Source organism: Dysidea avara, chromosome 11 (assembly GCF_963678975.1).
Source record: "Dysidea avara chromosome 11, odDysAvar1.4, whole genome shotgun sequence".
Classification (NCBI taxonomy): domain Eukaryota; kingdom Metazoa; phylum Porifera; class Demospongiae; order Dictyoceratida; family Dysideidae; genus Dysidea; species Dysidea avara.
The window spans coordinates 15922189-15936925 of NC_089282.1; the positions used below are offsets into that span (position 1 = coordinate 15922189).

The 14737-nt window shown below is 38.5% G+C and overlaps 1 protein-coding gene across 3 annotated transcripts in view; it reads right to left on the reverse strand.

Annotated features, from left to right (window-relative positions):
* LOC136239413 (uncharacterized) overlaps positions 1-14737 on the reverse strand; it is a 249491-nt gene that overhangs the window by 41203 nt on the left and 193551 nt on the right. For all 3 annotated transcript variants that reach the window (XR_010693453.1, XM_066030144.1, XM_066030142.1), the window contains one exon: positions 9049-9381. Coding sequence is in view for 2 of the 3 variants with exons in the window: in XM_066030144.1 (XP_065886216.1) it covers positions 9049-9381 (333 nt within the window). In the remaining variant the exon portion in view is untranslated. The remainder of the gene's footprint in view (positions 1-9048; positions 9382-14737) is intronic.

Genomic DNA, 14737 nt, shown 5'->3' on the forward strand with positions numbered 1-14737 from the left:
TTTCCTTTTCACTAGTCAAGTGTTTCTTTTGGCTTGTAGTAAACTTGTAAGAGCAATAAACAATGGAGTGGTCTATCCCTTTTGCATCCTCTTGCAGCAGGACAGCACCTGCACCAAAATCACTAGCATTGATTGTTAGTATAAAGGGTTTCCCGAAGTCGGGCATGGTCAGGACAGGTGCTGATATCAGTAATGTCTTAACACTATCAAAAGCCTTCTGGGTAGTACCATTCCACACAAAAGTAGTGTTCTTTTTAAGAAGATTAGTAAGCGGCTCACGCAATGTAGCAAAGTCTCTACAGAACTTTTGGTAATACCCCGCCATTCCTAAAAACCTCATTACTTCCTTCTCAGTAGTTGGGACAGGATAATTGATTGTTGCACCCACCTTGGCAGTCACTGGTCTCACTTGACCTTGGCCCACTATGTGTCCAAGATATGCATGACCAAACTTGCTCTTCACGAGATTCAGTTAGGTTAGCAGCTCTTAACCAGCGAAACAGTTCCTTGACTCTTAATAGGTGCTCTTCCCAAGTACTCCTAAACACAACAACATCATCAGTATAAGCCTCGCAGCCATCCAGGTCCTTTATTACTTTGTTGATCATATGCTGGAACGTGGCTGGGACGTTCTTCATACCAAATGGCTGTACTGGAAGAACCCTTCAGGTGTCACAAATGCTGAAATCTCTTTTGAAGCAGGAGTCAGAGGCACTTACCAAGATCCCTTCAGCAGGTCCAGCATACTTGGCACAGCCAATCCTATCAATGCAGTCTTCAACTCTAGGAATTGGGTATGAATCTGACTTGGTGACTGCATTCACCTTTCTGTAATCATTGCAAAAGCAATAGGATCCATCGCACTTGGGAACCGATAGGCATGGTGAGCTCCAGTTGCTCTGATCGGTTCTATGATTCCGTGCTTTAACATATAGTCAACTTCTTTCCTCATAAACTCGAGTTTACACAATAGGGATTCTGTTTGATAGGGGCTGCATCACCAACTTCAACATTGTGCAGCACACAGTTAGCTCTGCCTGGCACATCTGGGAAAATGTCAGAAAACTGAGTAATGGCTTCAACCATCTCCTCCCTCTCTGGAGAAGTTAAGTGATACAGTTGCTTCTCTAAATTTCCTAGGACATCAGAGTTACACAACAATGCAAAATTGCTTACCACAGTATCACACACAGTCTCTTGGACATCTTGGTGCACTCTCTGCACCACACAAACAGCAGCGTTAGAAGCTGACTTAGACTCTCTACCTTGGTACTTCTTCAACATATTGATGTGGCACAACCATTGAGACTACTGTCCGTCTGGAGTATGAATAATATAATCAACATCACTGACTTTCTTTGTTACTGTGTATGCGCCAAAATATTTTGCTTGAAAAGGTTGTTGAGGGATAGGAAGTAAAACTATTACTCTCTCACCAACTGTAAACTTCTACTCTTGGCTCTCTTGTCATACCAAGTCTTCATCTTCTGTTGTGAAACTGTCAAATTCTTCTGAGCAAAGTGTCTCTAGCATGTACAAGTCTGCAACGAAGGTCTGCTATCTGGTCTAAAAGATTAATTGGAGAGTCCTCAGCCAGCCACGCCTCTTTCAGCAACTTAAGTGGACCCCTAACTGTACGATCAAAAAACCAATTCGAAGAGACTAAACCCCAACGACTCCTGAACACTTTCTCTTGCAGCAAACAGACACAAATACACACCTCGGTCCCAATCACGGTTGTTCTCTGTACAATAAGCACACAGCATGTTCTTATGAGTCTGATGAAATTGCTCCAGAGCACCTTGTGACTCGGGGTGGTATGCCGAAGACTTATACTGTTTTACACCAAGTTGGTACATTGCTTGCTGCATAAGTCCCGACATAAAGTTTGACCCTTGATCAGATTGAACAGTACGTGGCAAGCCAACAAAAGTGAAGAATTTGACTAAAGCGTCTACAGTCTTTGGAGCTTTAATACTTCTAAACGGCACAGCCTCAGGAAAGCATGTAGCTTTACACATAATGGTCAACAGAGACTGGTTACACGACTTTCTTTTGGGTAACGGACTAACACAGTTTATAATTACATCACAAAAAGGCTCTCCACAAGCAGGAATAGGTTTAAGCAGAGCTACTGGAATAGGATGACATGTCTCACAAAACTGAGCAACATGTCCTACAAAACTGAGCAACATCTCGTTTCATCTTTGGCCAATAAAAATGTGCTAATATTTTGTGGTATATATTATGTCTTATGCACACCTAAATATCCACCCAGTGGGGGATCTTGAGCCACACTAATAACATCATTTCGACAACAATGAGGGAGTACTATCTGGTGAACTACTTGCCATTCATCTATTGCTGGAGCATAAGGAGGTCTCCACTTTCTCTTCAACACACCCAACTTTATGTAAAAACAATTAGCATACCTGGTTGCTTCCTCCTCCTCCATAGCTTCTTCCATCAATCAGCATAGCTCTACATCAGCTTTTTGCTCCTTAATAAGCTGTTCTCAAGACATTGAGAGACAGTCTTCCATCATTGGGCCAGTCAATGTGTTGGTAATACTACTTGTAGAGGTTACACTATCTTTAGCTGTAGCATCAGGCATCTGGTCATTCTATCGATTGTCACTGTCATCTGTCCTTGCTCTCCTGGCCGATGCTCTAGTAACAGCACACACTGGGAAAATGTCATCACAATTATCTACTATTTGTTCAGGATAAGGGTCATTCATCACCTTGCTGCCTACCAAGTCGTTGCCAAGGGTGAGTGAAATTCCTTCAACAGGAATGGTGGGCCTTATTCCAACAGTTAGTGCTCCATTCACCAAATTAGAGTTGAGGTAAACAAAATGAAGTGGCGCATTCACAACTCCCAGTTCAATACCCTGGATCTGCACCAGTAGCTGTGCTGTCTGACAGGGACAAAATGCCATTCACTAACAAAGATGTTCAGATAAGGAAATGAAGCCTTTAGAAATGAAGGGATTGTATTGGTCTCTGCTACATGCAGATTGAACAGCAGGTGTACCTGGGTCTTAAGGGATCACAAGGGCATTGGACTTCTTAACATTCTTCTTCTCAAGAGCCAGACATTCAGCCATCAAGTGACCATACTTCTTACAATAATAACAAACAGGTCCTCCTGCAAGCTCACGAAAATTGTCAAACTGGCCTCTACCTTAAGTGTGGTTTCTTCTTCTAGTAATTGGTGGAGATCGCCTGCTTGCCCAGAACTCTTACGATCTGAACCAGCTCCAGACTGCTCAGACTTTGATGGAAAAGCAGTTTAGTGAGTCAAAGAGTAGTCGTCTGCTAGCACAGCTGCTTGATGCAAGCTGTTTGCTTTCTGTTCATCTATGTACATCTTGACATCACTTTGAAGACACTTCTTGAACTCTTCAACAAAGAGAAGCTGTCTAAGTTTATGGTAGTCATGGTCTACTTGTTTAGCAGCACACCAGTGGTCAAACAGAACTTCCTTCTCTCTAGCAAACTCAACGTAAGTCTGACCATCTTGTTTCCTGGAATCTCTAAATTTCTGTTGATAAGCTTCGGAACCAATTCGTAGGCTTTAAGGATAGCCTTCTTCAATGCATCATATTGGGCACTTTTCTCCACAGATAGAGCAGAATAAATCTCTCGAGCCTTCCCCCCAACACACACTGCAGTAATAAAGTCCAAACTTCTTGGGGCCATTCCAGGCTAGTAGCTATCTTCTCAAAATGAATAAAATATTTATCAACTTCATTCTCCTGAAATGGAGGGACTAATCTAATGTGCTTACTGACGTCAAAGCCTGTAGACTTCACTGTGGGTGTGGGTGTAGCAGTTGGATGGGCCTCCAACTCTTGTAGCTTTAATTGCATAGCAATTTCCTTCTCCTTGATTTCTAGTTCTTTCATTTTCAACTGAGTCTCTCTTTCCCATTCGCATTCTTGGAACTCAAGACGTTTCAATTCTAATAACTGCTGACCTTTCATAGTGTCTGATGACGATCCAGGTTTGGCGATTCTTCCTCAACTAAATAATTGAGCACTAGCTTCTTAATTGCCACTTTCTAAATGTTCTCGGGCACTCCTAGCTAGTCCATAATGACTTGCAGCTTCAGTCAGTTCTTTCTTCTTTAACAGGTTAAGAGCCTTTAATGTCGGTTCCATGTAGAAATTGTTCATTTTGTTTGGCAACAACACTGTGACATGAGGGAGATCGACGTGAGTATCAAATCCTACCAAAAGAAGCATGAAGAACAACAGGAAAGTCATGCAACACAAACTGTTCACCTTTACAGGTGCCTATTCACACCCAGCACCAAGGAATACGAGTGGTTGATTACAAAAATGAAGGTCTGCCAGGAGAATCCTTCTGTGGATTCGTAATCATGCCACGTAGGCCAACAAACAAAGGTGAAACAGCTTAGACTTTATCTTCTTCAGCGAGTAGTGAGCATCTGATAGCTCCTGGACAAGCCCCCAAATTTGTTACAGTCTGACAATAGACTAGAACAATGTGTCACATCAGTTACTCTAATTAGTGCCATGCCCTGTACTGGGGCACGCCTCTTTTATAATATTAATAAATACAGCATCACATACTTTTTTGTCTAGGATCCTTATTGAGCTTACAAGTACACAGAAAAAATTGGAATTTTCTACTAGATTAGGGACCATACATAGCACACCAATAAAAAGTACTGAAACAAGCTGGAGTAGTGCATGATATTAAATCACAGTAAAACAATAATAAATGTTATATCCCTACTGTGCATTTCCATTATGGTATATTGAGCACAGTAGGGATATAGCACTTCTTATTGTTTTACTGTGATTTAATATCGTACACTACTCCATCTTGTTTCAGTTTTTTTATTGATGTGCTATGGTCCCTACTCTAGTTGAAAATTCCAAACTTTTCTGTGTACTTGTTAGTTAACTTTTTTTTGTAAATAATTATTATAACTGGTGAACCCACGTATACCGCATCTGAAATGGTGCTGCGCACCCCAGCTATATGAATTATCGTCTGAAAAGTAAAGTATCCATTACGCTTCGTTGTCAGTTATGTTCAACCCGTTACACAGCATTTCAGGTCAAGAACTGTTCAAAAAGCACCTCTGCAATCCATGCATACTGAAAGAAATGGTGCCACATGCCCCAGTTATATCAATTATTGTCTGAAAAGTGAAGTATCCATTACGCTTTGTAGTCGACTATGTTCAACCCATTACACAGCAGTATGAATCAAGAACTGTTTGAAAAGCACCTCTGCAATCAAAACTGCCACTATAAAAAATACGGACGACTTCCGTTACAAAGGGAAGCCATCATGTGCTACCACCAAATTGACACTTTTCACTGTCAGCAAAGATGAATGGGACACAAAGAAGGACACTAGTAAGTCCATGAAGAATGCATTGTACATATTGCCGTATGCCAAAAGGCACCTCTCGGGCCAAGGCGATGTCGAGCAGTGAAAAATCAAGCCTCTATATAGCCTTAACCGTTATTGAGTTACGCTTGTCTGAAGGTCAGTCAGTTATTCAGTCAGTAGAAAATTCCAGTAAACAAACCTTTTAAACATTCCGTAGCAGCTTGTTGAAAGCATTTCAGATCGATCTGAAAGCTTGTCTGGGCTTAGTTTTGCCTAACCAATATTTCCTCATCATTGTCAGGGAAAATCGAGGTTGGTTTTTGGGTGATGTTATTTTGTGGGCCATGTCTACTCCTTTGTAGTCCCTACTATACAGTACTATCGTACTGTATGATAAACTCCAAAGGTTTTCCCTTGTGTCTGTTTACCTGAATACATGTCCCAACAATCATTTACTGAAACAGCGTTACGTATCATATCCAGCCCATTACAAATAAAGAACATTACGAGAAGTACCTCTACAATCAGTCCAGTCAGTATGGAAAACACAGACAATTCCCATCACAATTGTACTATAGAAGGGAAGTCGTCACTCACTTCTACTAATTGACACCTTGCACTGAAATGAGACCCAAAGGAAGACAAAGGAAAGTCCATGATGTGTGCATTGTATGTACTGCGGTATGCCAAAAGGCACCGGTCAGGCTGAAGTAGGCAGTTAGTCATTAGAAAATTCTGTTAAATAAAATATTTTAAAAATTTTGTAGCAATTTATAGCAAGTGTTTTTGGCTGCTCTAAAGACACTGATTCTACCTAACCAATACTACCAATTAACACCCAGTTCACACTATCTTCTAACCCGGGTAGAGTACAGCATGGCTTGAAACAAGTTGCAGTGTGAATCATCAAGCCATGCCAAACTAGATCCAGCATGGCACAACAAGGAGAGGTGGGCTGGCACGGGTTGGCCCGGAGTAGAGTACAGTGTGAACGCATTCCGAGCTGGCCAACTCAGGATAGCAATATAACTGCTTCTGTTGGCCACACAGTGAGTATATTCTATGCTCTAAAACCATTCTTCAAAATGGCTACAATGTACCGTAGTTCTGGTAGACTTTGTGACAGTTATGCTCGAATGAGGCATTGATATTCCTGGCGAAAGGAGCACCCAATAGCTTAAACATGGCATGTATAAAATTGTACAACTTATTTCAGCAAGTTCTACGCTTCCTCGCTACAATTCCAGTGCCTTTTATTAAACGCCTAAATAATCAAAAGCTCGTGCATTTAATGATTATTCGGTGCACGCACTATCAAGCTTGTGTCAGATTCAGTAATGTGAATAAGTGCCCACCCTAGTTCAATAATCCGAGTTTAAACACTCTGGCTAACTAAGGATAGTGTGAACAGGGTGTAAGGTACCATGAAGGTACTGTGAGGCTGGTTTCTGATCAATATTTTTTATGAGAAATTTTAAACTTCAATATACAGTAACCTTACTGTATTTCTGTCGATCCTTTTTGAGCCAAAATGGGATTGAGGTATTATGGTCTCTGTGATCCTTTCTTGTTAATTCCTACAGTATTTTGCCTTTAAAATTCCAATTATTGATTCACCTAGTTTGTGTACTTTCATAAACCCATTAATGGAGTTGTTGTTTGTTTCATGTTAATTCTTAAGCTTGTAATTTGGATAGAGTAAATTGTAAGCGTTTACTTGTTGTACCAATGATTCATGTGATATGCCATTCCTGGGGCAATGTGACTTTGGGTAGACAGGCTGTACCTGATAGATTAGCTGGAAAGGTAGCAAATTTCCAGTAAGTGGTCCACAGACAACAGCAGTAATCTGCCATTTGTTATCCAAGGCTAAAAGCACCATCCAGATCCAGGAATACTGTTTATTCCAGTGTGATCCCAGTTTGAAATTAAATCATCTGGGATTTCTAGCAGGCTTTATATCAGCTATGAATCAGCATTTGATAGACTCAAAATTATCAACCAGATATTTCATAGTGGTACTACCCCTTCTTTTCACAAATTTCATACAACACAATAATGATTTTGCCCAATTCAATGTTTTCGCTATAGGACCTTCCTCACCTGTTGACTTGTCAATTAGCAATCCTGGATTGTACTTTATAACAATAATGCTCTTGCAGCTTTCCGTTATAACTATAGGCCACCTCCTTCATGGACACTTCTAATGTAAGAATTTACCTCACTGTCAAGTGTATCCCCTGGAAGTAATGGTCAACCACATTTTGCCACAGGTAGCAAAGATACTATAGAATCTTCCTTCCCAGTTATTTGTTTCCTTTAATTTCCATCTCCCTCTTATATGTTGTATCCCACCCTCACACACAGCTCTTGTCAATAACTTTGTCTGTACTGCTGAGCAGCTTGATTGACTATTACGATTTTTCAATTACTTTTGCCTTGAATTCTGGAGTATACTTGTTGTAAACACCCCTTTTTCATCAGTAGACTTGAGCTTGTTAGGTCCATGGCCATTCATGACATGCATCACTTCAGTGTTAGCAGCTGCATTAGTAGAAGAAAGTATTTTGCTGCTCAATGGGCCACTGGGTTCTGGCAAATAAGTATCAGACCACTTCTTAAATAAGAAATAAATCTAAAAGTGATCTAGACATGATCATTGTTAATCCCACCTTCAGTCCAATTGTCAAAATCCCACAATTGGTTTAACTGAATGCAGTTGCAGAATAAACTTTCCTAAGTCGTGAGCCCATTTGGGAAAAATTTGTACCTCGAGAAAATAACCTGCTATATGGTAATTATTCTCTTCATTACCATTCCAATTTCTGTTAAATTTAGCTCTTCCAATTCCTTGTAGCTAATCAAATGATTTTGCAGTGCTCTGAATATTAAAGTGGAAGGAAAATTCAAAATTTTACATTTGAGTACAGATCATAGAAATGAAACAAGTGAAGTCACCTACATCTGCAGCTAAACTAGTGGACATTTAATCCCTGCTTTAGCCATGGCTATACTACTGGCAGTAATCACATGTCAACTAGCATAGCTGCAGGTGTAGACTTCCCTTATTTCATTACCTTTCCTCCTATGATCCCTACTCAAAGCAAAATTTCTAATTTTTTGTTACACTTGCTACAATTTTGTAATAACATACAGTACACAACTCTGCTAATTCATTACTAATGAACCAATAAAGGAACATCTCAAGTCAAAAGCGACATCAAACAGTACATCTATAGTATTAACTACAGTTGAGTTATGCTTGGCTGGAGGTACAGCAGGGGCTTCCCTTAAGAGCAGTAGAGCAGTGCAGCACTACTCTCAAAATTCTTTTGATGTGGTAAAAAAGAATGTATATTATTAACTAATTGACTTTGATGTTGGTAGCAAATTGACAGTTTTACTGCTCTATTGTATTGTATTTTGCTAGGGAAATCTCTGTACAGTATCGTATCAGTCAGTCATGCATCTGTTAGTAGAAAATTCAGGTAAATAAAAAAGCAAACTATATAAATTGGTTGGAAGGGCTTGGGCTTGGTTATGCCATGCAAAGCTATCCAGAAGTAAAAGTAAGGCTGGCTTTAGGTGATATTTTTGGGCAAGAAAGCTCAAATCTCCATGATATCTACTATACAGTACTACCATACTGTATGATTTGCACTGAAATACTGACCTGTTGCTTTAATATCAGCAGTGACATGGCTTTTCATTGTACTAGCTAATTCTCTTGTGGCTTGTGTACCATGTTTCTCCATTATACTCAACATAATATGAAAGCTCTCCACATACTCTGTTTGTAAGGGACCTGAAATATATTGTAGTAACTTTTCTACTTTATCTTTTGTTGTTGGTTTAGCCTTTATCCTTTCTAAATCATCTAGTGTGATAATATTAACTTGTGCAAAGTGTGGTAACAGGTTGTCAATATCCACCATGGTGTTACACAACTTGGCAATGTGGTCTCTGAATATTTCTTTCTCTTTGGGTTGAGTGTCAGCCATTGTTTCTATACAAATAACAAATTCTACATATCAGTATACCATACATACTCAGTTAGTTACACACAATGCTTAGTACAGCTATACAAAATTGTACATCTAATAGTTGCATCATTGTGGGGAGCCATTTGTGCCAAAACTCCACTTTTTTAAGACATTGTGTTTTTCATGGTTATTTACAAACAACTGTAGAACATGCATGGTTATTTACGAAAAGCATGGTTATTTATGAAAAGCATGGTTATTTACAAAATCATGGTTATTTAAAAAAGCATGGTTATTTACGAAAAGCATGGTTATTTACAAAATCATGGTTATTTACAAAAGCATGGTTATTTATGAAAAGCATGGTTATTTACAAAATCATGGTTATTTACAAAAGCATGGTTATTTACAAAAAACATGGTTATTTACAAAAGCATGGTTATTTACGAAAAACATGGCTATTTACAAAATCATGGTTATTTACAAAAGCATGGTTATTTACGAAAAGCATGATTATTTACGAAAAACATGGTTATTTACAAAAGCATGGTTATTTACGAAAAGCATGATTATTTACGAAAAACATGGTTATTTACAAAAGCATGGTTATTTACAAAAAGCATGGTTATTTACGAAAAACATGGTTATTTACAAAAGCATGGTTATTTACGAAAAGCATGGTTATTTACGAAAAGCATGGTTATTTACAAAATCATGGTTATTTACAAATCATGGTTATTTACAAAAGCATGGTTATTTACGAAAAGTATGGTTATTTACAAAATCATGGTTATTTACAAAAGCATGGTTATTTACGAAAAACATGGTTATTTACAAAAGCATGGTTATTTACGAAAAGCATGGTTATTTACAAAATCATGGTTATTTACAAAAGCATGGTTATTTACGAAAAGTATGGTTATTTACAAAATCATGGTTATTTACAAAAGCATGGTTATTTACGAAAAACATGGTTATTTACAAAAGCATGGTTATTTACGAAAAGCATGGTTATTTACAAAATCATGGTTATTTACAAAAGCATGGTTATTTACGAAAAGTATGGTTATTTACAAAATCATGGTTATTTACAAAAGCATGGTTATTTACGAAAAACATGGTTATTTACAAAAGCATGGTTATTTACGAAAAGCATGGTTATTTACAAATGCATGGTTATTTATGAACAGCATGGTTACTTATGAAAAGCATAGTTACTAAGTTTTTCGTGCGATATCGATACTACAAACTAGCAGTTATTTATATCGATAACTTAGTTAATAACGGTGCGTATATATTTGCACCGGATGCAGTCTATAACTAGCGTTCCCCGGCATGGGCTAGCTAGCTGTCTGTAATATTGGTAGTTTCAGTCTGGTGCAAATACACTAAGCGCGGGATCGGCATACACCAAAACTGATGGCCAGTGGACTACATTCAGTTAGGAGTTAGTTAGGAAATGTTTTGCTGGAAGCATGGATGCATGGAAGAACTGGATACTTTTTAGTTTTGATTTCTTCATACTTAGCTAATCAACAATGATAATAATAAAGGGGTGGGCGCTGCCATACCAGTCTCAGCTACGCGGCACCGAGTAGCATAGCTAATGAGTGATTTAGTGACCCCTGGCTAGACAGCCATATATATAACTTAGCTATACGTAACTACCTACAATTTTACCTTTGATCACCATTGTCATCGTCATCATCCATAGCAGTGATGAAGCCTCGTCTCACCAGTTCTTCCATACATGCTTCCAGCAAGCATTCCCAACTGACTCTTAACTGAATGTAGTCCACTGGCCATCAATTTCGGTTCCGGTATGCCGATCCGCTTAGTGAATTTGCACCAGACTGAAACTAACAATATTACAGATAGCTAGCTAGCCCGTGCCGGGGAACGCTAGTTATAGACTGCATCCGGTGCAAATATATGCGCACCGTTATTAATTAAGTTATCGATATATATGATATATAACTGCCAGTTTGTAATATCGATATTGCACGAAAAACTTAGTAACTATGCTTTTTGTAAGTAACCATGCTGTTCATAAATAACCATGCTTTTGTAAATAACCATGCTTTTGTAAATAACCATGCTTTTCGTAAATAACCATGCTTTTGTAAATAACCATGCTTTTGTAAATAACCATGCTTTTCGTAAATAACCATGCTTTTGTAAATAACCATGCTTTTCGTAAATAACCATACTTTTCGTAAATAACCATGCTTTTGTAAATAACCATGCTTTTGTAAATAACCATGCTTTTGTAAATAACCATGCTTTTGTAAATAACCATGCTTTTGTAAATAACCATGCTTTTTGTAAATAACCATGCTTTTCGTAAATAACCATGCTTTTCGTAAATAACCATGCTTTTCGTAAATAACCATGCTTTTGTAAATAACCATGCTTTTTGTAAATAACCATGCTTTTCGTAAATAACTATGCTTTTCGTAAATAACCATGCTTTTCGTAAATAACCATGCATACTCTACAGTTATTTGTAAATAACCATGAAATGTATGTAAATAACCATGAAATGTATGTAAATAACCATGAAAAACACAATGTCTAAAAAAAGGAGTTTTGACACAAATGGCCCCCATACATCATGAGTATGAGTGATCGTAGAGACCAAACATGTACAAGTTGAGCTATTTGTGATTATTTGTGGTTACCTTACATGTAGTGATGTATTGATAAGAGCAGATATCAAGACACACGATAGTGTGTCGTGCGGCCCAAGAAGCTGGCGCGCCACACCGTGAGTATATTGACAGGAAGAAAGAAAACGTCATTTTCACACTTTTGTATCTCGGTGATAGCTTATCCGATTGAAACCAAATTTGCTGCAGAGTTGCCCGCCAGCTAGGGGAGTCTACATTCCAAATTTCAAGGAAATCACTCAAGCCATTTCCGAGATATGAGTGGCCAAAGTTTGGTTTGTTTTTCTTCGTTTTTTTTTCTTCTTCGTCTTTTCGCACACTTGCAAAAATTGCTATAAAACGAAAACGCGTGCTCCAATCGCCTTAAAATTTGGCACACAGAAAGGGAGTCCAAAGACGCATCCTAGCATCAAATTGGGTGCAAATCCGATGAATGGTTCAGGCGTTATGACCGATTATTCGCGTAAAACAAGATCGATTTGTTGTCACGCCTACAGGGTAAATCACTTCATGGAATGAGCTCAAAATTGCTATGTAGATGGAGTACCCATCGTAGGAGTGCCTTTTGGTGGTTTGAAAGGAATCGAGATTAAGACCACGGAGATATGACACAAAACCTAACCTGTGTCACAATTACGCGATCGACTTTTAGTAATAAAAAGTATTAGTTTTTACGCCTACTAGGCAAACCGCTAAGAGCAATGAGCTGAAAATCGGTGTATAGCTGGAATAATCTTCAAAGAAAGTCCTTGCAGTAGTATAGAAGAATTGGATTACAAACCACTGAGTTATGATTCGAAAGCCAACTCTGTGTAGCAAATGCGAGATCGAGATACTCTAATAGAACAGTCACCCTAATAGAGCATTCAGCTAATTTATTTACTCCATTATAGAATTCTATTACATTACAAGTTATTCTGTAGGGAGTTCAGCTGCAAACAGTTAATCTTATAGACAGTTCAGCAAGAAGCAAGTCACCCTGTGGAGAATTAAGCTACAATTATATCACTGTAGAGATTCAGAACATTACAAGTCACACTGAAGAGAGTTCAGCTATGAACAAGTCATGCACCCTGTAGAGAGTTCACCTACAATTAAATTACTCTCTAGAGAATTCAGCTACACACAAATCACTATGCAGAGAGTTCAGCTACAAACAAATTATCCTGTAGAGAGATCAGCTACAAACAAAATACTTTGCAGAGAGTTCAGGTACAAACAAATCAATCTTTAGAGTGATCAGCAACAAACAAATCAACTTGTAGAGAGATCTGCTAGAAACAAATCAACCTGCAGAGAGATCAGCTACAAACAAATCAGCTTGTAGAGAGATCAGTTACACACAAATCAACCTGTAGAGAGATAAGCTAGAAACAAATCACACTGTAGAGAGTTCAGCTAAAACAAATCAACCTGCAGAGAGATCAGCTACAAACATATCACCTTATAGACAATTCAGCTACAAACAAATTACCCTGTAGAGAGATCGACTACAAACAAATCAACTTACAGAGAGATCAGCTACACACAAATCAACTTGTAGAGAGATCAGCTAGAAACAAATCACCCTGTAGAGAGATCAGCTACAAACAAATCAGCTTGTAGAGAGATCAGTTACACACAAATCAACCTGTAGAGAGATAAGCTAGAAACAAATCACCCTGTGAAGAGTTCAGCTAAAACAAATCAACCTGCAGAGAGATCAGCTACAAACAAATCAGCTTGTAGAGAGATCAGTTACACACAAATCAACCTGTAGAGAGATAAGCTAGAAACAAATCACCCTGTAGAGAGTTCAGCTAAAACAAATCAACCTGCAGAGAGATCAGCTACAAACATATCACCTTATAGACAATTCAGCTACAAACAAATTACCCTGTAGAGAGATCGACTACAAACAAATCAACTTACAGAGAGATCAGCTACACACAAATCAACTTGTAGAGAGATCAGCTAGAAACAAATCACCCTGTAGAGAGATCAGCTACAAACAAATCAGCTTGTAGAGAGATCAGTTACACACAAATCAACCTGTAGAGAGATAAGCTAGAAACAAATCACCCTGTAGAGAGTTCAGCTAAAACAAATCAACCTGCAGAGAGATCAGCTGCAAACAAATCAGCTTGTAGAGAGATCAGTTACACACAAATCAACCTGTAGAGAGATAAGCTAGAAACAAATCACCCTGTGAAGAGTTCAGCTAAAACAAATCAACCTGCAGAGAGATCAGCTACAAACAAATCAGCTTGTAGAGAGATCAGTTACACACAAATCAACCTGTAGAGAGATAAGCTAGAAACAAATCACCCTGTGAAGAGTTCAGCTAAAATAAATCAACCTGCAGAGAGATCAGCTACAAACAAATCAGCTTGTAGAGAGATCAGTTACACACAAATCAACCTGTAGAGAGATAAGCTAGAAACAAATCACCCTGTGAAGAGTTCAGCTAAAACAAATCAACCTGCAGAGAGATCAGCTACAAACAAATCAGCTTGTAGAGAGATCAGTTACACACAAATCAACCTGTAGAGAGATAAGCTAGAAACAAATCACCCTGTGAAGAGTTCAGCTAAAACAAATCAACCTGCAGAGAGATCAGCTACAAACAAATCAGCTTGTAGAGAGATCAGTTACACACAAATCAACCTGTAGAGAGATAAGCTAGAAACAAATCACCCTGTAGAGAGTTCAGCTAAAACAAATCAACCTG